Consider the following 24,692-nt stretch of genomic DNA (forward strand, 5'->3'; position numbering starts at 1 on the left):
TATATTTAACCAGATCATGTTAACTTAATTACCCAGGGAATTAATGAACTGTGCATAGTCTAGGGCCATTACTACCTGTTCAATATGCGGTTAAGGCAGGCTCTAAGCTTTGTTGCAGCATACTATATGCTATAGAGAATAATGACAGACTTATGAACAGAACTTTTTAGTTGTATGTTTGTAACGTACACAAAATAAAGATGTGAAAGAGATACAGGTTTGACTTGATGGAAAGATCAAGTCCAGATATACAGTAGTTCTTTCATGCCTTAGAGATTTGCAGAGACGGGAGGTTAGTTGGATTCACAAACACAGTGGGAGGAACAGAACAGGTAGAGAAGAAGAAGAAGGAGAAGAAGAAGAAGAAGAAGAAGAAGAAGAAGAAGAAGAAGAAGGAGAGGGATCTTGTCTTTCAGCAGGATGGGCAGGAGAAAGAGGAACAAGAGAAAGCAAGGGATGAGAGAAGAAGCCAATGAAACGGAAGAAAAATAGCAGGATGGGGGAAAGGAAGAAGAAGAAGAAGAAGAAGAAGAAGAAGTAGAAGAAAAAGAAGAAGGGACAGACCTGAGTTTGTCCGACTGGGTGATTCCATGTCTTCTGGGGGTGGGAGTCACATCACAGAAATGGACAGACATAGACAGAGGAGATGGGTATGAGAGGATGTGTGTGTGTGTGTGAACAGGTCAGAAATGGACAGACATAGAGGAGATGGGTATGTGAGGATGTGTGTGTGTGTGTGTGAACAGGTCAGAGGTTGGGCAGGGATGGGGGATGGGGGGTAGGGTCACACTGAGAGAGGGCCAGGCCATATGGGGGGGGGGGCTCCATAGAGACCCCATGGAGATAACATGAAGCAAAGTGGGAAAGGGTGGGAGGGCACAACAACAACAATAACAACAACAACAACAATAACAAACACAAAAAAACAACACAAAACACACCACAATACTGCACAAAAAACCTTGGTAATAAGGTATAAAGAGAGGAAGCGAAAACAGCAAGAAGGAGAGCAGGAGCAGAGATCTCAGTATTGAGGATAGAGAGGAGGAGGAGGAGAGCAGGGGGAGGAAGGGTGAGCTTCGGGTGCTCTGGAAGAGGCCTGAAAGGCTGAAATGTTTCTGAAATGCGAAAGAGGGAGGTTAACGAATGAAGACGTCGCCGGTCCAGACAGACCAGAACCTGAGCAGAGGAGGAGGAGAGGAGAGAAGGAGGGATGGGAGGAGAGGAACAGGCAGCTGAGGAAGAGGATAAAAGAAAGAAGGGCTCCTGGTGATATCTGAGGTCTAGACACCGAATCGGACGCTGTGGAAAGGCAGCCTGGAAAAGGAAACACGGCCGGTAGTACCTGACACACATCTGGAGCCAGAACCAGAACCGGAACCAGAACCAGAACTGGAACCAGAACCGGAACCAGGACCAGAACCAGAACCGGAACCAGGACCAGAACCACGGCCTGTTTGGGCTTTCTGAGCACATGATCGCTGAACCACCACATGCATGCTATCCTGCATATGTCTGTGCATGTGTGTGTCCTTTTGTGTGTGCTTGGGAATACTCTTGAGAGTGTATCTGCAAGTGTCTGTGTGTGTAATGGTGTGTGAGTGTGTGTGTGTGTGTGTGCGTGTGTGTGTGTGTGTGTGTGTGCGTGTGTGTGTGTGTGTGCGTGTGTGTGCGTGTTATGCAATACATCTCTCCCAGAGGCCTGGGTTTTGCCCTAATTGGACGAGTTGATCCTCTGCATATTCATATATCTTATCTGTATTTTCAGAGGAACAGAATCTGCTGATTCTGGTTATCACTCCCCCTTCCACCCTCCGTCCATCCTCCCATCCCCCCTACACCCATCCACCCTCATCCCATCTTAACACATACACACACACACACACACACACACACACACACACACACACACACACACACACACACACACACACAGACACCTCACCACACTCTTTTCTCCAGTAGCATTGAACTGCACTTTCATCCTCTGCTATCATTAATCACTGACAGAACAGACCAGTGCTGTGCTGTGCTGTGCTGTGTGTGTGTGTGTGTGTGTGTGTGTGTGTGTGTGTGTGGCATATCTGAACTGTGTGGCGACTACTTCACTTTGAGCAGAGCGTGAGGAACGGCCTTTTGGACGACTGAAGGACTCCTTTCAGTTATTGACAGCAGGCTTGGCACTCACTGCCCATGCCTACACAGCCAACTGTCAGGTCTGCCTACAGGTGCAGTAGTGCTCCTGACACTCCTGGGGTGTGTGTGTGTGTGTGTGTGTGTATGTGTGTGTGTGTGTGATTCTCAGTATTGTCAGGAGTGAGGACTTGCTTCTCTAAGCACAGTGCTTTCCTGTCACTATGGCGACCCCTCCGCCGCTGACTGGACCAGCTGTGCTCATCTGCATTCAGCTCAATGACCGAGCGAGTCCATTAAATGATCAAGTGACACAAGAGCAGGGAAGAGAGAGAGAGAGAGAGAGAGAGAGAGAGAAATGGAGCGAAAGAGAGAGAGAGAGAGAAACCAGGAGTCTGACGCTGCCGATATTTAAGCCATAAAGTTTGCTTGTCCCCCGCCCCCCCCCCCCCCCCCCCCCCCCCCCCCACCTGTCGGACACGTGGACCCAGACACAACACACCGGGTGTGGAGACGCATGGCCTTCCCTGTCATCATGAGCGTGCTGTTGCCATAGAGACAAGGTTGCTTAAACTGAGCCCAATGAGAATGTAAACAGTGAAACTGTCGCCTGTCGCTGAGCCTATCACACTTTGCAAAGCAAACATTTAGAATGAGATACATTTGCTCCAGTGCTCTTCCGTGTGTGTGTGTGTGTGTGTGTGTGTGTGTGTGTGTGTGTGTGTTTTATTCACACTTGCTCAGGCAGAAGCAGACAAAAGTGTATTCTGGGGGAAGATGTGTGCACGGCCAGAGATTGCAGTGAACAAAGCAGCAGAAGTTTTCTTTCCTAATAATAGTTGGCCTCCTGGGGTGTGTGTGTGTGTGTGTGTGTGTGTGTGTGTGTGTGTGTGTGTGTGCCCCTCCTGGGGTGACCTCCAACACAATCATCCACCTCCTTTAGCTGAAGCATGTGGCTGAGCAAGCTGGGTGCTCTGTGTGTGTATATATGTGTGTGTGTGTGTGTCTGTGTGTGTATTAGTAATACACAAAAAAATCGAGGGCAGATGCTTCACAGTGTGACTGTGTGTGTCTGTCTTCCTCCTGAAGGCCAGAACTTTTTAGGAAACTCTAGGCTAAACATAATCACCTTCCCATCCATCAAAACATGGTGGACATAGCTGACATGGCAGAGGACAAAAATGAGCAAAAAACTAAAACCGGAATCCTCCTCACTGGCAGACTAGAAGAGTCTGTCTGCTCTCTTAATCCTCCCCCAGGCCTGACCTGAAACTAGAGGAGATCGGAGCATGTTTGGCACACCTGTCCTGGCATTAGGCTGACAATCAGTTTAACCCGCCACCCACCCCCCATTAAAACCTGATCTATCTCGGTACCAACTCTTAGGCTGACCGAGTGACCTGGAGAAAGCCACTTGGCAGTGAGTGCCACAGGTACGTGACCTCTCCCCTAACCCTAGGGAACACACGTGACCTCTCCCCTAACCCTAGGGAACACACGTGACCTCTCCCCTAACCCTAGGGAACACACGTGACCTCTCCCCTAACCCTAGGGAACACACGTGACCTCTCCCCTAACCCTAGGGAACACACGTGACCTCTCCCCTAACCATAGGGAACACACGTGACCTCTCCCCTAACCCTAGGGAACACACGTGACCTCTCCCCTTACCATAGGCTCTGCCAAGCTGATACACATGCATCCGCAATCAAACACGGTCATGGTTGGACATCACGTAGGGGCACATAGGTGTGTATGCTTAGCGGTTAGGTTTGACATCACGTAGGTGTGTACGCTTAGCGGTTAGGTTTGACATCACGTAGGTGTGTACGCTTAGCGGTTAGGTTTGACATCACGTAGGGGCACATAGGTGTGTACACTTAGCGGTTAGGTTTGACATCACGTAGGTGTGTACGCTTAGCGGTTAGGTTTGACATCACGTAGGTGTGTACGCTTAGCGGTTAGGTTTGACATCACATAGGGGCACATAGGTATGTACACTTAGCGGTTAGGCCGTTTGTGTTTGCTTTGGTTATGTCACGTTCAGTTAAAAGCTACATAGCGAACCCCTAGACAACACAGCGAACCCCTACACAACAAAGCGTAGCTGCCAAAGCTGAGCCTGCCCTCTATTCGTAACAGACGCTAATGAAAGGCGTCACACCAGTGCATATATAAGTCAACGTTGACAGCCGACTCTGGAGTGTTAAAAGCACTGCGTCTTATTATAGTCACAGAACAAAGTAACACTCATCTCATGAGACAGCAAGAGGCCAGGGCCAAGAGGAATATGAACACGAGTCTGAGACAGTAGGACAGAACAGGACAGACAGAGCCGGACAGACAGAGCAGGCCCAGACAGAGAGAGAGAGAGACAGGGCAGGAGAAAAAAGTGAGATGAGGACAGTAAGGAAGCGCAGACTGTAAAGAAGTGGGAAAGTGTTCTAGAGTTGGCCTGAGCGTGGAGCCCAGCGTGGAGCAGAGGAGCCCGGGCAGGCAGGCCCTCAGGAAGGGTGGAGGAGCAGGCAGTCCCTCAGGAAGGGTGGAGGTGGGGGGAACACCAACCTGTCTGGGGCGGGGGTGGGGACGGTGGCGGCTCACTCTCATCCAGAGCGCCGTTCAGCTCTCTCTGCTGGTCCTCCCACGTCACCTCTACTACGGCAGGCCACAGGGAGACAGGGCAGAGTACAGGTCTCACTCTCTGTCTGTCTGTCTGACGCTGTCAGTTTCTCTATATGTCTGTCTGTCTGTCTGTCTGTCTGTCTAACGCTGTCAGTTTCTCTATCTGTCTGTCTGTCTGTCTGTCTGTCTGTCTGTCTGTCTAACGCTGTCAGTTTCTCTATATGTCTGTCTGTCTGTCTGTCCGTCTAACGCTGTCAGTTTCTCTATCTGTCTGTCTGCTTGCATCCCCTCCAGCCCAACCACACAGCAGCCACTCAGCCACATCTGTACTGCCTAGCAACTACCTTTTCCAGGGCAACACTATTCTAATATAAATGAAAGTGTTGCATTAGCACACAAACTGATCACCATGCCCTTAGGATGGGAGTCAATTCCAACTTCCAACTTCCATCTTTGAGAAACCATTTTTTTCCAGCAGAATATATCATTTTAATTGACTAGCAAATGTAGATGCATCACATCTTCGACAATAGATGCACATCACTTGCTGCTAGACTTGTGCTGCTTGATATGTAGAGAGCATTATGAGCAGGATGTTGAGGAGTTCAGCACTCTGGTGGTGAACAGCTCCCCTCAGAACATCATGAGTAGTGCTCCATCTGCTGGACAACAGCTGCAACTACCCTTCAAGGGACTGCTCCTCAGCAGATAGGCCACGACTTCAGACTGGTCCTTTCATCAATAACAAAGACTGGTTGATTCTTGTTTAAATTAACATATAAACATTAAATAATGATTACTGAAATGCCCAAGTTAAAGCCCTCAGTACAAAGGAAAATAGCATAGTAGAATGTGTCTATTTTCCTTTCTTCCGCTAGATTCACTGAAAAGGCCTGTCTGAATAGGAATTGACAGAGAGTGAGTGGAGTAAGTGACGAAGGCTCAAAGTGACAGTGTCTCCCACAATTCTCAGCGCCTCTCAGCCCAAGCTCTCTCGGCCCGTCCTCCCTGTCTGAGGGCTCAGGGCGACGCCAGAGCAGAGCCCAGACGCATGTGACATTTTGAGATTGATCTGGTACAAAACGAGAGGAGGGAAGAGACGTGTGGGGAGGAGAGGTGGAGCAAGAGCAGCAACACAGAGGAGTAGAGAGATCAAGAAAGAGAGTGAAAAGGCACACAAGTATGTATGTACCTACAGTACCTGTATATATGTGTGTATGTGTGTATGTGTGTATGTATGTATGTATGTATATCAGTATGGATGTATGTGTGTATGTACCTACCTACGTGTGTGTGTGTGTATATGTGTGTATGTGTATATGTGTGTATGTGTGTATGTGTGTATGTGTGTATGTGTGTATGTATGTATGTATATCAGTATGGATGTATGTGTGTATGTACCTACCTACGTGTGTGTGTGTGTGTGTGTGTATATGTGTATATGTGTGTATGTATGTATGTATGTATGTATGTATGTATGTATGTATGTATGTATGTATGTATGTATGTATATATGTATATATGCATGTATGTATTTATGCATGTATGTATGGATGGATGGATGGATGGATTGCATGTATATGTATATGTGTGTGTATATGTATGTGTATGTGTATGTATTTGTAAATGTATTTGTATATGTTTACATACACTGAAAGAGAGAAAGACAGCAACATAGCTGAAGTGAGAGAGAGAGAGAAAGACTACAGACTACGTTGAAAAAACCTCAAGAAACAGCGAGACAACAAAAGCCAGAAAAGGAGGAAGAATTTGAAATTCACTGTCTACTCTAACTAATGTGTTTCTTACAAGACACCACCCACCCAGACCCCAAACACACACACACACACACACACACACACCGACACACACACACACACACACACACACACACACACAGACACACACACAGACACACACACACACACACACAAACAGCAAACCACACACTTCTAAGGGCACTTGCCTTTCCTTCCATTAACTGGGGGGCCTTCAGGCTTCTCATAGTCTTAATGGGTTTGGAGACAGCAAATGGAGTTTAATGAGATGAAGCAAACATTGAAACACACACACACACACACACACACACACATTGATATGAACATGACAACACACACAGAGGAAAACAATAACGACATAAATTACAAAATGTAACAAAACAACAAAAAAGAAAAACAGATATAGTTATAACAGATAACAGACACACTAGTAGCACAAACACAAACACAGACACCGACATCTGTTCGGATGCTTGTTTCAAGGGCCCCGTGGAGCACAGCAGTCTAACCCGCAGGTCAAACGACTACTTCCAGAGTGGTAAGGAGGCCATGTCTGAGCCAGCCTTACATATGGTGTCTTAATGAGGCTATGAAAGGCATTAGAGGAAGGCGCCGTTAGGGTGTGAAGTCCAGCCTGGGCATGCAACAGCAAGCAGAGTACCAAGACACTCACACACACCACACGGTACTCAGTGGACACACACACACACAAGCGCACACAAATGATGGCATCCAACACACACACATACGCGCACACACACACAAATGATGGCATCCAACACACACAGATGGGAGGAGAGGAAGACTGAACTGCTGGAATCTACTGCCTCTGCCAGCAATCACGGTGAGGGTGTGAGTGTGTGAGTGTGAATGTGTGTGTATGCGTGCCCCTACACTACAGAGCTTGCCAGCACACTAACTGTGTGAACCCAGCAAGAACTGACTGTGCATTTTTTTGCCACCTCGAAAGCCTGGCCTGAAATGTTCTATCCGCTCTTTTCCCCCCCTAAACACCACCCTTAGACACTTTGCATTGCATAGCGTAGCATAGCATAGCATAGCATAGCCAGAGCTGTACTAGATTAACAAGACGACATGACAAAACAGATTTAACACTACATTACTTCTGTGCTGACAACCCATAGAGAAGTCTAGAAAGTCTTTGCCATCAAAAAGTGGGAGGGGTCTTAGTGAGAGACACACCTGATTCGCCCTTATCTAATGAGGTGTGGTTGTGGTGGGCAGGTCCCTCCAGGTCTTCCTCTGAGAGGCGGGGTCAGATAAAGGGAAGGTAATGATTGGTTACATTCTTAAACTATAAAGATTAGTGAAGAGATGACCTGTACCTGTTGCAAATAAAGGATGAGAAAGGTTGAGCCATGGGGTTAATGTACTGAAGACGATATGACCAATAATGTCTGAAGAACAAATATTCCTTTTGTGGCAATACTGTGCACACATTATCTCAGTAGCAACTTAACATACTGAATGGCATCCTATTCAATCACTAGCTCTGAAGTCTGAGTGTTGTCTGGCTGCCTGAGAGTGAGGCTGCTGGAAACAACCAATGAACTGCCTTGCTATGTCAATCCAGGCCCAACTGTAGGGTGACCTCCAGTTGACCTCTTAACCCCAGGTTGTGACCAGCTACATACCTCCTCTGGGTTAGAAGCAGTGCAGTCACATGAGCTTTCCACAGTGGGTTTGTAGAGCAATGCATTCTCTCTCTCTCTCTGTCTGTCTGTCTGTCTGTCTGTCTTTCTTTCTCTCCCTCTCACACACACACACACACACTCCACATACAAGAACAAACACACACACCATCTCTCCCCTGTGTGGGTTTGGCCAAGTTATGCTAATATCTCTCATTCTCCTCTCTTTCTCTCTCACAGCTCCTCTCTCTCTCTTCCTCTCCCTCTCTTCCTCTCTCTCTCTTCATCACTCTCTTTTCCTCTCTCTCCCTCTCTTCCTCTCTCTCTCTTTCATCTCTCTCTCTCTCTCTTCATCGCTCTCTCTTCCTCTCTCTCCCTCTCTTCCTCTCTCTCTCTCTTCATCTCGCTCTCTCTCTCTTCATCTCTCCCTCTCTCTCTGTCTCTTCATCGCTCTCTTTTCCTCTCTCTGCGGCTCAGTGGTTGGCAGTGCTGTGCTGAGCCCAGGAGTGGTCATGCTCTCTGACAATGATGTAAGGCTTTCTCTGAGGACCTTGACAAGTATTCCAGCACAGCAAAGGCTTCACTCTTTCTCTCTCTCTCTCCTCCTCTCTCTCCTTCTCTCTCTCACTCACTCTCCCCCTCTCTCTCTCTCTCTCCTCTCCCCCTCTTTCTCTCTCTCACTCACTCTCCCTCTCTCTCCTTCTCCCTCCTCTCTCTCCTTCTCTCTCTCTCACTCTCTCTCTCCTTCCTTTCCAGGCTCATTTTACCTGCGCCCTTAATTGCATGTCTTGCTCCCTCACATCTTTCTCATTTCCCCTCTTTTCTCTTGCTCTCTCTATCCTGCCTCTCTTTGCTCCTGATCATCTGTTCTTTCAGCGGCCCTATCTCTTTGAGCTTCCCTTGGGTGGCGCTTATAAAACCAGTCTTAATACGTCAGGATGTTCCTTTAGCCCATCAAAGCAAATGCACCGGTGTTCTCTCTTTTTTGCTCTCTCTTTTCTCTGCGTCTCACTTTTTCAACTGTCACTACAATTAGAGCGCAGGAGAGCCGGCGGACCTCCAAACAACGCGTTCAAACGAACACCATCAGCCGAGGCGGGCCGGAATTCAACGTGTTCAAACGAACACAAACAGCCGAGGCGGGCCGGAATTCGTATCCCCCAGACCATTCCGGGAGTTTTCAGAGGCTATGAGATCCTGGAAACCTGTAAACTCTGAACACGAGTGAAGCCACTTGCTATCCATAATGAATGTCCAGTGGTATCATAATGAATGTCCAGTGGTATCATAATAATGGTCCAGTGGTATCTATAATGAATGTCCAGTGGTATCTACAGTATAATGAATGTCCAGTGGTATCTATAATGAATGTCCAGTGGTATCTACAGTATAATGAATGTCCAGTGGTATCTATAATGAATGTCCAGTGGTATCTATAATGAATGTCCAGTGGTATCATAATGAATGTCCAGTGGTATCTATAATGAATGTCCAGTGGTATATACAGTATAATGAATGTCCAGTGGTATATACAGTATAATGAATGTCCAGTGGTATCTACAGTAAAATGAATGTCCAGTGGTATATATACTGAATGTCCAGTGGTATATACAGTATAATGAATGTCCAGTGGTATCATAATGAATGTCCAGTGGTATCTATAATGAATGTCCAGTGGTATCTATAATGAATGTCCAGTGGTATCATAATGAATGTCCAGTGGTATCTATAATGAATGTCCAGTGGTATATACAGTATAATGAATGTCCAGTGGTATCTACAGTAAAATGAATGTCCAGTGGTATATATACTGAATGTCCAGTGGTATATACAGTATAATGAATGTCCAGTGGTATCATAATGAATGTCCAGTGGTATCTATAATGAATGTCCAGTGGTATCTATAATGAATGTCCAGTGGTATCATAATGAATGTCCAGTGGTATCTATAATGAATGTCCAGTGTTTTCCCCTGCTTGCTGCCCGTGGACCATATGTTGTTCAGACCCTTGTTCACACCATGCTTTAGCACGCTCAACACAGGACAATACCCCAAGCACCTGTGATTTATTAGCATCATAAAATATTGACACGGGTTCCACATTACACTGCTGAGCAAACTGCTAGGTGTGGGGGGGGGGGGGGGGGGGAAACAGACACACACACACACACATCTCTCTCACACACACACACACACACACACACACACACACACACACACACATACACTCACACATATCTCTCACACACACACACACACACACACACACACACACACACACACACACACACTCATACACAAACATCTCTCACACACACAAACACACACACACACACTCACACACACACTCTGCCCACCCTTCTCCTCCACCTCCTCGCGTCTGGCTCGGCCCATGGCCACAGCGCAAACTCCCATCACCCAGTCAGCACTTGTGAGACAGATGTGCAATTATGAAAATGCTGAGCCGCAGAGGCTCCGTGAGAGTGTGTGTGTGTGTGTGTGTGTGTGTGTGTGTGTGTGTGTATGTATGTGTGTGTGTGTGTGTGTGTGTGTGTGTGTGTGTGTGTGTGTGTGTGTGTGTGTGAACCCCCCCCCTCCCCTCCTTGGGAGCACCCAGATGTGAAAGCTAACAGTAGCTAGTGCAAAACACCACAACACTGACACCGACATCAAATCTTACAAGACTGAACACAGACATGGCACAGACACAGGCTAGCTCTATCTGAACACATGGCACAGACACAGGCTAGCTCTATCTGAACACATGGCACAGACACAGGCTAGCTCTATCTGAACACATGGCACAGAGACAGGCTAGCTTTATCTGAACACATGGCACAGACACAGGCTAGCTCTATCTGAACACAAGGCACAGACACAGGCTAGCTCTATCTGAACACATGGCACAGACACAGGCTAGCTCTATCTGAACACATGGCACAGACACAGGCTAGCTCTATCTGAACACACGGCACAGACACAGGCTAGCTCTGTCACACAAACACATACAAACATGGAGGACTCATGGGACACATTGCAATGGGCCTCCTTCATACTCTACGGGGTGACTGGATTGGTTAAAAACTGGAAAAGTTGGGGTGGGGCGAGTTCTAAACAAGGCCATTGCAGATGGGTTTAGTCGGTTCAGGACCTCTGTCTAAACCCAGTCCCTGGGGGGGTGGTACAGACCTGGACCAGGCTCTATGTCTTCTCCTCCGTCTTCTGAGAGAAGGGGAGAGAGGGGACCAGGGGAACAGGCATGAGTGACAGCAAACAGCCACATGGAGCCAAACAACCAGAGGTTTTTGACTGACATGTGGAGTGCAACGATGTGAGAAGGGTGCCGCTCCAGGCATACCCAATCATGCTACTTCACATCCAAGGACTCTGATGACTCCCCAAGAAGCACCAGATTCAACAGGCTTGGTCAGGACAGTGATGCTCAGAAGTCAAATATAACCACGCAAACTCAAACACAAAAATAAACACAAACACGAACACTGAATTCAAAATTAGCTCAATCAATACAATGACAAAAAACTGCTCGTGACTAATAAAACAACTCCAAGGAAACCGAAATTTCTTTCTTAAGAAATCAAGTGATGACTGGTACTATAATCAAAGTACCAATACACCAAACCAAAAACTTAACCAAAAATCATATGATTTCAGCTTCAGCTTCCAGAAGCACGTATGCTTCGCCAATTCAAAGACCAACCAAGCGCACAGCTTCAGCTCCAGCTCAACAACAAAGAGAACGAGTGAAAATGGATCCAGACTTACTTCTCTCGAGCGTCCCCTTGGCAGGTAGTTGTGGTAGTTGCCGTCCTCTCCTGCTGGACATGGGCGTACTGCTGGGGCTCGTTTGGACCGATCCGCTGCGGGGGTGAGCCCTATGACATAAACAGGTTTCCCTCGTTAACCTCTGCCGACTAAGTCACACTCCCCCCCCCCCCATCTTAATGGAGGCTGTGGAAGACTCCCAGGGCAAAAATCACAATACGCACATAGTACTACATTACCCACAGTGCACTGCCAGTGGCATAGCACTGCTTTGTGTTAGTAAATAGGGTTTTGGCACAGCAGTTATATCAACACATCGAGGAAAATAAACATTTATTAAGGCAATAAGGGTCTTGCTGCGAGGAGGTCAAAAGAAAGTGAATGCACAATAGCAGGATTGATAACTATATGCTCATCATTGATTGTATGAATCATACATATATATATGTGTGGTGGCATATATAGATGCTCTGTACAATCATAGCCATGCACAACTGTGAGGATGCTGCCCAGTTATTGAGTGAGAAGAGATAGGAGTGCTTTAAATGAATCACTACTATACTACACACAAACTGTTTAACACATACTCTAGCATATTGCATGAACCCATTAATTCCCGTATTTATACGGCTAATATCCCAGGTTATGATCAAAGAGGGGGCAGCATCTGTGAGTTTTGCATGTGTCTCTGTCTAGGAGTGTGCATGTTTCTATGCTGTGCATTTACAGCATAGAGATTCCATGAACACACACACACACACACTTAAAGGGTGATATTTGTAATGACTTGAGCAGCGTTGGGCAGTGTCTTTGCCATTTCAAAAGCTGTGGGCCATGCAGAGGAGTGATAACTGCTTGAAATGATAATACAAGGTATTAGTGAAGATACTCATTACAGCAAGTTAACATTTAAAAAGACACAAAACTGTGTGTGTGTGTGTGTGTGTGTGTGTGTGTCTGTGCAAGTACTTCTGTATGTATACATGGCATGTGTATTTGTATGTACTGTGTATCCAGAATTACTCGTGTGTCTATGGGAAGTGTACTTAATATTTGGCCACTGCTGCCCAAGTAAACATAAACCTTAAATTTGTCCTGCTTAACGAAAAGCATAAAAAAAATGAACTTTTTAATCAGCCTCTCAAAACTGTACTGTATGCTTCTTATCGAAGGAGTACTAATATCTTTGGCACTTGACAAGGTGAGAGTTCACAGTGAGACGGAGGTAAGCTCTCAGGACTGTTACATGAGAGAGGCCAAACAGGAAGTAAACCCACTGGCTGCAAGAGAAGGGTGTGGGTAAGGCCATGCATCCACTGGACAAACACAACACACACACACACACGGAGACATCTATGGACCGCTGTACGAACGCAAAAGTAGACGACAGGAACAAAAACACAAATGATATTGTCTAACGTCCAAGGTTGTGTTAGTAGAACAGAAACAGAAGGGTCTGCTGCGTGGGCCACACCATTATACTCTCTGGGGAATATAAGTAGTGTGTTTCTGCAGAGAAAACTCAATGGAACAAACTGAGGAGCAATCAAAGGAACTTGAGTCCTGAGCGAGCGGCTCGGTGGCTGGGGATGGGCATAAACAACACAAACAAAAACAAACAAAACAAACAAAGTCAAAACAGCCGTGGCAGCTGCTGGGTGGAACTGAAGATGGCGGGCGGGCGGGTGGGCGGGCGGGCAGGGTTCTGGGTACGGCCGGGCATGATGTGATCGGGGTCAGGCGGAGAGGGGATGTGGGGGTGGAGTGAGGAGGATAATGGTGGAGCTTGTGACGGCTCGATTAGTCAGGGCTTTTTTTTTTTTATTATTTGCTCGGAGCTCCCAGTCCGTTTGCGGGTCACCTCGTTAAGGCGGGGGAGGGCGGCGCGGAGCGTCCGGACGGGAGGGACGGCATGGACCTCATGAGCTGGCTGTCGGGGGGGCGCTCGGTGGAGTGGGAGCGCGTGTAGAAGGGGCGGTCGAGGGCGGACCGCTGGTCTGCGGAGCGGGACCTGTGCTGGTACTCATACCTGTCCGATGCTCCGTAATTCCTGGAGAGACGTGATTGGATGAAGAGGGGAGGAGGTGGTGGGGAGGGGAGGAGGAGGAGGAGGAGGAGGAGAGAGAAGATTGGCCGCTGAGCTTTCCTAGGGGGAGGGGGAGGAAGAGGGCTCCTCTGCCACCAATGGATGTGTGGTGGAGGGAAGCACATGAGCCGGGTTCCGTGGGGACACATGTGACATGTGTGACATGTGTGTGATATGCTGTGTTGTGTCCACTCAGGGTGGACAACACACTAAAGACAGTGACAGTGGACCAGTAGCATGCAGAGTGAAGGATAATTCAGTCCTCTCTGTGTCTGTGTGTGTGTGTGTTTGTGTGTGTGTGTGTGTGTGGGGGGGGGGGGGGGGGGGGGGGTGTATGCCTTCACTTGTGCTTTTAGAAAAAAACTTTTCTCCCAGGAACAGCTATTCTACAGTTTAGCTATGTGGTGAATGTATACCCAATAGACATGTATGCATCTCTGAGGGGCTACTCTGTTGGAGCAAACAAGCCCAGGCGTGTAGTGGATTCTCAAACTCTTTGGACCGGAGAAGGGAGCACTTGGGCAGACATGAAAGATATTAACTTTGCAATGTGAAATCACAGTGAGGCTGGTCTTCAACATGTAAACAACTGTTCTTAAACACATTTAAATACACCTTTCATTTGGCAAAGACATACTTTTAGGTTGCCTCTATGAAAGGGAACATTGCAGGGCAGTGACACACAGGCTATTGAATGCATCTGCACCTGACCAGTGCAGTATTTAGTGACTGCAAATGCATATATCAGCAAAATATTTCATATTAATACAACTAAAGTTGTTTAGCGTACTTCTGATGTTTGCTTTTTTTTTCTTTCTGAATGTAAGCATTCATCAAAATGTCAGAATTAAAGAGGCACATTTGCAGTAACAAAATGCATCCGCTAAAAACAAAAATACACCAATACATAACACTTAATCCAATACGTCCGTGGCACAATACAGTTGTGAGTAGACCGTGAATGAAAAGTTATCCAGCAAAGGGATTTTAAAAAGGCCTGTCAACAGGCTAGATATAATTGAGATGGATCTCAAAACATGTCATACCACCTACACTCATCTCGCGCCATCTCTGGCGTCAGCGTCGACCTTGTAGCATTCAGGTGCTAGGATGGCAAGAAGCTATTCAGAACTACAGAAAGGATTGGTTGGATAAGGTTACCGAATTGTACTGTAGTCTTTTTGAGCAAGAAAAGGGGAATATTTTCAAACTCCTCAGTCCCTCGGGAAGATGACGATCCAGATGTCCGTGAAGGAACCAAGTGACCATGGGGGAATCAGTGGCAATAACACGTCTCTATAACTCTACTGTAAACCGATAGTTATTGACAGTAATGCACGCGGCCTTTTAAGTCTCTATTGAGTATGATCTTTAAGTGTGATTTCTTGAGAGGGAGAGCATGTTAAAGCCAGTGACACTGACTAAAAGAAAGTTAGGTTTTTAAATACTGATGTTGGCTTGGCACACCATACCCACAGCTTTGGCTGTTGGTGTGAAGCAAATCGCCCTCTCAGGTTACAACGGCACCCTGCGGGATATAGATCGCGGCATTGCCCACGAACACCATCATCTGTCTTTGCGGTGTGCTTCAGATCAGCCCTCAGCTTGTAGTTCCACTGAGCCGCCCGATAACGCCAAACGGCACAGGAACGTCGGAACGTCGTTGCTTTTCCTTGCTTCCCGTCTTGACAGAGAAGGTCAGCAGTCTTTCATACGCAAACCAGCTGGCTAAGGTCCAGAGCAGAAAGGCTCCTAAGAGAATATGTCTCATCTTCATCTGAGGAAGAGGAAGAGACGGAGCCTGCACACACACGCTTAACGTGGGTCTCGCTGGTCGTTGTGAAAAACACAGTACACACCCCAATCACAAGACAACACCGCTCAACCAGATATAAATGCTAGAGGCAGGTACCCAGTGGAGTCTCCTGCTCCTAGAGGCAGGTACCCAGTGGAGTCTCCTGCTGGAGGGGGTTACAGGATTCCTAGAGGCAGGTACCCAGTGGAGTCTCCTGCTCCTAGAGGCAGGTACCCAGGGGAGTCTCCTGCTGGAGGGGGTTACAGGACTCCTAGAGGCAGGTACCCAGTGGAGTCTCCTGCTCCTAGAGGCAGGTACCCAGTGGAGTCTCCTGCTGCAGTTTCTCCTGGAGGGGGTTACAGGGCTCACTGGCGCCCCCTACTGAGGGGGCAGCATACGTCCTGCCAACAATTCTAAAGCCTTCTGGTCAAACCAACGCATGTCACCCAAAAGTGACTTCTTAAGAGTGGGATTGGACATATCTGAGGGAACAAACACGCCCTGCACCATGAGATCAAATCTAAAAGTTACAATAAGGTCTGCCTGCCTGCCTGCCTGCCTGCCTGCCTGCCTGCCTGCCTGCCTGCCTGTCTGTCTGTCTGTCTGTCTGTCTGCCTGTCTATGTATTTTCTGAGAGCCAAATATAAATAGCAGTGGCTTATGTCAAATGCTGGCGCTTGCCCATGGAGGCCCCTGGAGACCATGTGGCCCTGAGAGTCAGCACAGGCTGGGAGCCTCTGGCCTCTTCTCCTCTCCCATCTTTACCTCCCTCATTCTCTCTCTCTCTCTCTCCTCTTTATCGCCCTTCCTTTCTTTCCTGTTCTCTTTATCTCCCTCTCTCTCTCCCTATTCTCTGTCTTCCTAATCTCCTTGGAAGCGGCACTTAGAAAATGTGTGTTTGTTTGTGTGTGTGTGTGTGTGTGTGTGTGTGTGTGTGTGTGTGTGTGTGTGTGAGAGAGAGAGAGAGAGAGAGAAAGACTTAAAGGTAGAAAAAGTGAGAGACTGGTTATTTTTATATGCTTATCAGTGGGAAGTAGATAGCGAGAAGGAAAGGTTATGTATGTATGTGTGTGTGTGTGAGTGCGCTTGTCTGGTGTGTGTCAGTGTGTGAGTGTCTGTGTGTGTCTGTGAATCTGTTCTAGTCTACTCCTGTAGGACATGACCAGAAGAGAGAGGCCCTTTGCCTAAAGTCTGATTGAGGGAAAATAAATAAATAAGTATAAAACTTTGTGACAGTTTAATACACTCTCTGTGCTTTTTGATGACTCATCAGCTCCTCTGCAAGCAGAAACGCACTGCTTGTCGTTTCTGATTGACAGCCATATGGCAGAGAGAGTGTGTGTGTGTGTGTATGTGTGTGAGAGAGAGAGAGATAGACAGAGAGAGAGAGAGGGGGGGGAAGAAAGCTAGAAAGCAGTGGAAAGTTGGAAAGAGAGAGATGGAGGGAGCCAAAGAAAGAGATCGACAGAGAGAGAGAGAGAGAGAATGAAAGAGAGAGAGAGCAAAAGAAAAGAGTGAAAGAGAGGGCAGGTTATTTGTGTCCTCTCTCCTGTGCTCACACGCCTTGAGCTCTCGCTGGTCCTGGCACGCTATCTGAGCGCTGGCACAGGGACTGACCTGGCTGGTAATCTGTCATCAGCAGGGTGGTGTGTGTGTGTGTGTGTGTGTGTGTGTGTGTGTGTGTGTGTGTGTGGATGAGTGTAGAGGGGGCAGCGCCCAGGAAGCACTCTGTCAGGCATTTGCTGACTGTGGACTGCTGTGGAGGCAGAGAGGGACACAAAGAGAGAGAAAGAGAGATAGAGAGAGAGAGAGAGCGAGAGAGAGAGAGACAGAGAGAGGGAGAGACAGAGAGAGACAGAGAGAGAGAGAGACAGAAAGAGATAAAGAGACAGAGAGAGGGAGAGACAGAGAGAGAGAGAGAGAGACACATAGAGAAAGAGATAAAGAGACAGAGAGAGGGAGAGAGAGAGAGAGAGAAAGAGGAGGGGAAGCCTGTCTAAGACAGCAGACTGAGGACAGGAGACGGAGGGGGACGGAGAGGGTACCGGTCTCAGGTCAGACCATCTGAGATGGCCGTGGGAATGCAGGGGTGGGAGCCATGCAGAGGTCCCTTCAGTCATTCATTCCCCTTTCCCATGCGGAGGGAGGTTGTTTGGAACGGAGATAAATCCTTCTGTGGATTTAAACACACCCATGGGAGAGGTCGACCTGGACCAGACAAGACAATGGGAGCCGACTCCACCAAAACGGCGATCGAGAAAGAAGGCATTCAACCGGGAGACACCAGGGGACAAACGAAACACACCAAACGCATCTGCCTCGGGGCCCCGTGTTAAGAGCCTCTCTGTCAATGGCCACTTGTTTGACAGAGGTGACATGATGCCAGTGGGATTGTGGGTATCCCTCGGGGATATCATTGAGGAGGGGGGTGGGGGTGGGGTGGGGTATCATTCCTGAGCACTGGTTCCGAGGTGGGAAACGCCGTCAGAACGAGGACGACAAACTCGGACGGGGTCAGGAGACGGGGGATCACCACAGAAAATGCCGGAAACGTCACCAGTACCTTTCCATGTCATTGTAAGCCCCCTCGGAATGAGCGCGGGCCATCCTAGTGGAGCGCAGTAGCCTGACCGCTTCCTCGCGGTTGATGGGGTACACACCGCCACGGCTGCCAAACACACGGGCACAGATGGGTCAGGGACCGGGACTCGTTGACGGGTGTTTATTTGTGACGCTTTTCATTGGCAAAAAAAAACACACACACACACATACAATTGCACGTGCTCACTCACACATACTCGAGACCATCGTAACAACAATCCCCTTCTCAATGAACCTTACCTGGACGTCTTGCTACGTAAGAGAAAGCCTGGTGGAGCAGTTATGAATGATTTACTAAAATTGTACTGGACCCATGCTGTTTTTTAATTGGACTGTGCATTTCTGTAACAGCCAGAATCTACCTGAGTGCATTAAAGGCCCCTCTGTAAATGATCTGAGGCTGGATTTCCCTCTGCTGGACATCTTTTCATTAAAACAATACACAGGACACTTTGGGAAGAAAGCAAAGGCACATTGAGCTGATCCATCCAGGAGCAAACTGCAGGTGAGTTGTGAGAACTTTTTGTGTTGAAGGTGGAAGGGTTGACCACATACCCACTCTTATGTGCTAAAACGACAAGCAAGAGTGTATACTTGTACTACTCGCTACTTTTGTGTCGAGTACACGAGTACACACTAACTCTTGTGTTGAGTGACTTGGCTATCCATTATAACCGTGAATGATAATAATGCTAAGACCTATGCAAGTAACCACAGGTAGGTAGATGTTATCCATGGTGGAGGATGTTGGGATGGCTGACTTATGTAAGGGAGTGTGTGGAGGGGGAGGGGTTTGCTGGAGGATGGATGTGGGGAGGAGGGTATGACCTCAATGCCTCAGAGCCGTGACCAGCGGCTCACTTTAGCTTTAACATGTGACTTCTATACGTTCTTTTCCTCTCAGAGAGAAAGTATATGTACGTATATACCCACAGTGTCACGTCCTATTCTGTGCTGTAAATGGCACTGACAAACTATGTCATGGACAGGAGAAAAGAGATGGGGTGACTGAACACACTAGCAGGCCTCATGTGAAACACATACGACCATCTTTAGTTGGCCATGAAGATTTCCAGTCCCTGGGACTGGTATTACCAGAGCAGTGTTCTAAGGTGGCCAGTGCCATTCTGTCAACACAGGCTTTGACTACGGGATTCTAAGTGTCAGTTCCCTGAGGCCCAAGCGTTTGGAGACTTTCAGGACAGCCGCTGTTATATATCTCATATATATCATTCATTGTTGTTAAATTGTTATTTATTATTTTTATTATCAAGTTTATGATCACCAAGTCTTTAGAAAGTAAAGTCTGACTCGTTGTTTTTGTGACAATGACAATAAAGTACTTTGAACTTTGAAGTCTTGAGAAAATATGGTGTATGTATTAGTGTAGAGTTTGTTGGCTGTAGAACTGATAAGTGAGGCAGTGCTGGAAGGCTTGACTGACAGGGAGGCCTGAGGACTGAGGCTGGCTTGGAGTTAGTGGGTTAATCAGGGGGTAGAGGGGGGGCGGGAGACTGGACAAGGTTAAGGGCACACATGCACACCCCCATGGCCAGAGGGTCTACCTGAGTTCCTTCTGCTGAGGGTCTATAGGCCGACTGTGCTTGGATCGAGGTAGGGTGAGAAAATGGCTGCAAGCACACGGACAGAGCAGAGAGATGGACTTCAATGGAAGAACAGGAGAAGAAGAGGAGAAGGAGGAGGAGGAGGAAAAGGAGGAGAGGATGAAGGCTTAGAGGTTGAGGAGCTTGAGGAAGATGATGGTCGGCCTTTTCCTCAAGTCTGGAGTGGCGCAGGGCTGGTCTGACAGAGTGAGATGAATGAGAGAGTCTTGGCTTAGAAGGCAGGCTGGACGAGCCTGTCTCAGAGCCATGGACGCCATCAGAGGGTGCTGTACCTAGCATGAACTAGCATGAACTAGCATCTCACACCACAAATTAAGGTGCAGGCGTAGCGTAGCTAACTCTATGCTAACAGCTGATTAGCATAAAACAGTTAGACTGAATCCCCCTGTAAGAGGAAAAGTGGTTAGGGACAACAGCATCCACATAAATCACGTCACAGGACATTTAAACACACAATTGCCTGACACGTCAACAGGCCTCGACACTGTAAAACAAACAGCAATAGGCAGAACAGAAGACAGCATCCAAACCCAATGGATCAAATCCATATATGCACAGACACTCAATAAAAATCAGCCATACTAATTAACTGAATATTAATATTAGTTGAAGGATGGGTGTCCATGCTTGGTGGCCCGTGTAATTTGCAATAAATAAGGAGGGGGGGGGGGGGGGGGGGGGCATCTAATTAGACGGAGCACTGAAACTCAGTCTGGTGAGCACTGTCACACCCAATTTAGATAAGTGCATTTCCTCCTCAAGGCTCTGATTTAGGCTGTGCCTTAAATATCAAATAAACTTCATTGGGGGGGTTGGGGGTGGTGGAGCAGGGCTTACAATGCCAAGGAGTCTGACTCTGGCTTGGCTCGGACTGGGACTCTGTGCCTGCCTGCCCAGGTCTGTAGACGGGGAGCTGGTCACGTGTGACTCTCACTGCCGCAGGGTGGGCCGGGATGGGCAGAGCAGTCCAGCGAGCAGTCCACCTCCTTCAAGTGTTACGTGCTGAGTGTCAATCATCTGGATAAGCCAATCAGCTTGGTGCTGTCGCTGATTAAGGACACGTCAGCTGACGTTAATGCATAGGAGGAACATCGAAACTGAGATCCACTTCTGAGAACTGAGCCTGCTCTTCAACACCTCATGACACACTGTGAAAATCCTCTCCGCTTGGAATCATATTCCATTTACTTTTCTGTATTTATTTGACTGAGGTTAAGTTAGCCCTGCTTTGAACTTTCCACCAGTACCTGAGAGCAACTGGGCTGAGAGCTAAAGATGAGTTTGAGCCGACTCTGAGAGAGACTGGAGACGAGAGAGGACCGACACAATGCGAATCCTCTCCACTGGAATCATATTCCATTTACTTATTTCTATCTATTTATATTTACTGTGAGACTGAGAGCTAAACATGAGTTTGAGCCGACTCTGAGAGAGTAGGGAGATGAGAGAGGACAGAGAGACTGGAGACGAGAGGGGACAGTGAGGGAGGGGGACAGGGAGGGAGGGGGGACTAGAGGGGACAGGGAGGGAGGGGGGACCTTACCTCTGAGGCGGGGGCACACTGGGCGAGCGCGATCGCGCCCGGTTTAGGTCGGCCGAGCGCGAGACGTGGTTGGATGACATCACCTGCTCAGGTACGGAGAGGGTGGAGCTCTGTAGGTCCCTGCCGTTTTGCCTGTAGTCTACGTAGAGGGGGAGGGGGGGGGGGGAGGGGTCACAAAGAGGTCAAAGGTTATACGACACGAACCCCAAAGCTCTATCATTGTCATTACCATCTCCACACATGTATCTACACGGGTCAGACTTGCTGGCTGCAGCCACATCACGGTCTGCTCTTCCACACAGTTTTGACATCGATGCCCTCTAGCGAGGCTTTTACTTAATGGGATCAATTTGAAAGTCCATAAAATAACACAGTGGATGTCAGAGGAGATCAGTGTTTGGGCTTATTCGTTCTCTTTTTTTTTTTTCAGGCCACACTGTGAGAATGAGGAAATGATTTATTTCGGCAGCATATACTTACACCACCTTACAACGACACGCCCTAGCCACAACAACGCAGGAGACTAATCACCGTGGTGACCGGCGTTAACCGATGAGAAATGAACAGCCAGCTAGCCTAGCGCAGCCAGATAGGGATTTAGCACTTGTGAGTAGCTTCTCATCGGTGGTTATTAGCGGTCTAAATCACATTCTAAAGGTGATTCTCATGCAAATGAGTGGCGTCAGCCATCAAGTCAGCCTTTTTTGCGCTAAATCAGAAAAACAGCTTGCACGACCAGAACCATAATAATGACTTTTTCCCCTGCTAGACTAAGCAGCCCATAATAATCCTGCTAGACTGAGCAGCCCATAATAATCCTGCTAGGCTGAACAGCCCATTCAACTTGAAGGAGTTCATTACCCAGTGATCAGCGATGGCGAGCAGCCATGGTTAAGGTCAATGCGTAGCATGATTAAAGTTGATTGATATTCAATAGAGTGTGTAGCACATTAAAAAGGTAGGAGTACAACAGTGCATCAAAGACAGGATTAGCGAGGGGGGGGGGGGGTTGTGGGACCGTTCCAGTAGCAGGGAGGGGAGTTGCCTGTCAAGAGATTTCAGGCTACTTTTAAAACAACCGCCGTAATAAGGGCAAAAAAATTGCTGGGAGAGAGCGAGAGAGAGAGACTGACAGACAGAGAGAGAGACAGAGAGAGAGAGAGAGAGAGAGAGAGAGAGAGAGAGAGAGTGAGTGAGTGAGTGAGTAAGAGAGAGAGAGAGAGAGAGAGAGAGAGAGAGAGAGAGAGAAAGTTGAGTTGACTGATTTGATCGATGTGACAGCTTTTTAAACCCGTGCAATTAATCATGGGAAATCTGAACCTGGCCAAAATCAACACGGTGTGAAAGCTGAATAAAACAAGTCATTTTAGATTAATGACTTTTATCATCCCTCCTTTATGGCTCCATAGAAAGGCACCTTTTTCTCCCTTAAAGCCGCGTTTCAAAGTGAGTTTGAGTTTCATTCCGCCCAGAGGAAAAAAAAATATCCTTTCTGGGCGTAACAATGGAGTGTGCAACGAATGAAGGAATTGCAAAAAAGGGGACGGGAAAAATGCATCTAAATTCCTGGTCCAGCCAAGCTTGCCTGTATGCTATTTTTACCTCAATACAGGGCAAACAAAATTACACCAAGAGTGCATGCTTTGCAAAAACCACACAAAGGCCGCCAAAATGGCAAGATGATGTATCCTATACACCAGTGGGCACCCGTGGGAGTGGGCACCTAACACACACTGCCTTCATTCTGCTTCCAGAAAACAAGTAGAGCAGTGGTGAGAAGCAGGAGGGGGGGCAGTGATCTATAATTGTTCTGGATGTTAATCATCTCTTCCAGGATGGAGGTACGGCATCAGCACTTTGAAGCGGCAGATCCAGAAGAGAGCCAGAATCGATGGGGAGAGAGAGAGAGCGAGAGAGAGAGAGAGAGAGGGGGGGGAGAGAGAGAGAGAGAGAGAGAGAGAATGACACAGGGGGAGGAGAGAGGTAGAGAGTGGAGGGAAGAGACAGAAAGGATGGGAGGAGGCTAACAGACGGGGGGGGGGGGGTGGCTGAGAGAGGCTGAGGGAAGAAAAATGAGAAAGAGGAAGGGAGAGAAGGGGAGGGGAGGAGAGGAAGCCAGGAGAAAGCAGGAGGGCAGGAGAGAGAAAGAGAGAGAGAGAGAGAGAGAGATTTTTTTGATTTTTCAACAACTTTTTATTATAAGCTTTGAAAAACACACAAGAACATTATCAGATCATTTGACACAATATTGAATGAATAAATATAAAAAAAAAAAATACAAAAAACAAAACATATAATTTAATCAGGGGATCCAGCCCTCTTCAAAAAAGTAGCAAAAAACACATTTTCATCCTCAATTTTACACAGCGCACCACAGTGACACCATGTCTGTTCAAATGAATCAAGGTTTTTCATTGCCTTATAGAAACGAAAATCAATTAAAATACGAGATCTCACTAAAATTGAGAAAACTAATACCAAGTCTTCACTAGACATTTGCTCAACTTTGTTTCTTCGACTGACATAGATAGCCATTTTTGCTTGACCAAGAATGAAATTTATCAGTTGGCATTTATAACGTTGTTTCCGTACATATTTAAAACCAAAGATAAAAGTCTCTGATGAAAAGATTTCGTGAAGCTGAACAAAGAGCATTTGCAAAATAGCAAATAAAGGTCTTAGCCTCACACACTGCATAAAAGCATGAAATTACAGTTTCTCTTGAAAAACAAAATGGGCACTCTTGGCCTACATCGGGGTTTAAAACAGAAACAAATGAATTGACTGCAACAGCACCATGCAGAATTCTCCACTGCAAATCCCCAATTTTCTTTGTCAATGGTGACTTGTAAAACGCTCTCCATTGAGGTTTAAAACTCTCCTCTACCTGCAAAACAGTACGCCAGGGTGTGTCTGTTCTCTTGTCCAGTATCTTTCTATTTAAGGACTTAACACATGTTTGGTACAAGGCTTTACCCTTTGCTGGCTTTGGACCCAAGAATGTCAATTCATCACATTGCAAATAAATCCCAGTGCAATCCATAAGATTGGGAGACAAAGTAAAGTTAGGGAA

The 24,692-nt window shown here is 47.3% G+C and overlaps 1 protein-coding gene across 16 annotated transcripts in view; it reads right to left on the minus strand.

Annotated features, from left to right (window-relative positions):
- The window catches only part of rims2a (regulating synaptic membrane exocytosis 2a), a 165,701-nt gene that overhangs the window by 35,952 nt on the left and 105,057 nt on the right, over nucleotides 1-24,692 (minus strand). For 13 of the 16 annotated variants that reach the window (XM_031576503.2, XM_031576501.2, XM_031576497.2 and 10 more), the window contains 5 exons: nucleotides 21,620-21,758; nucleotides 20,017-20,082; nucleotides 13,831-14,019; nucleotides 11,970-12,079; nucleotides 11,376-11,408 (listed from right to left, as the gene is read on the minus strand). In XM_031576503.2, coding sequence (XP_031432363.1) covers nucleotides 11,376-11,408; nucleotides 11,970-12,079; nucleotides 13,831-14,019; nucleotides 20,017-20,082; nucleotides 21,620-21,758 — 537 coding nt within the window. The remainder of the gene's footprint in view (nucleotides 1-11,375; nucleotides 11,409-11,969; nucleotides 12,080-13,830; nucleotides 14,020-20,016; nucleotides 20,083-21,619; nucleotides 21,759-24,692) is intronic. The other 3 variants (XM_031576502.2, XM_031576500.2, XM_031576510.2) reach the window with 3 other exon arrangements.

Source organism: Clupea harengus, chromosome 11 (assembly GCF_900700415.2).
Source record: "Clupea harengus chromosome 11, Ch_v2.0.2, whole genome shotgun sequence".
Classification (NCBI taxonomy): domain Eukaryota; kingdom Metazoa; phylum Chordata; class Actinopteri; order Clupeiformes; family Clupeidae; genus Clupea; species Clupea harengus.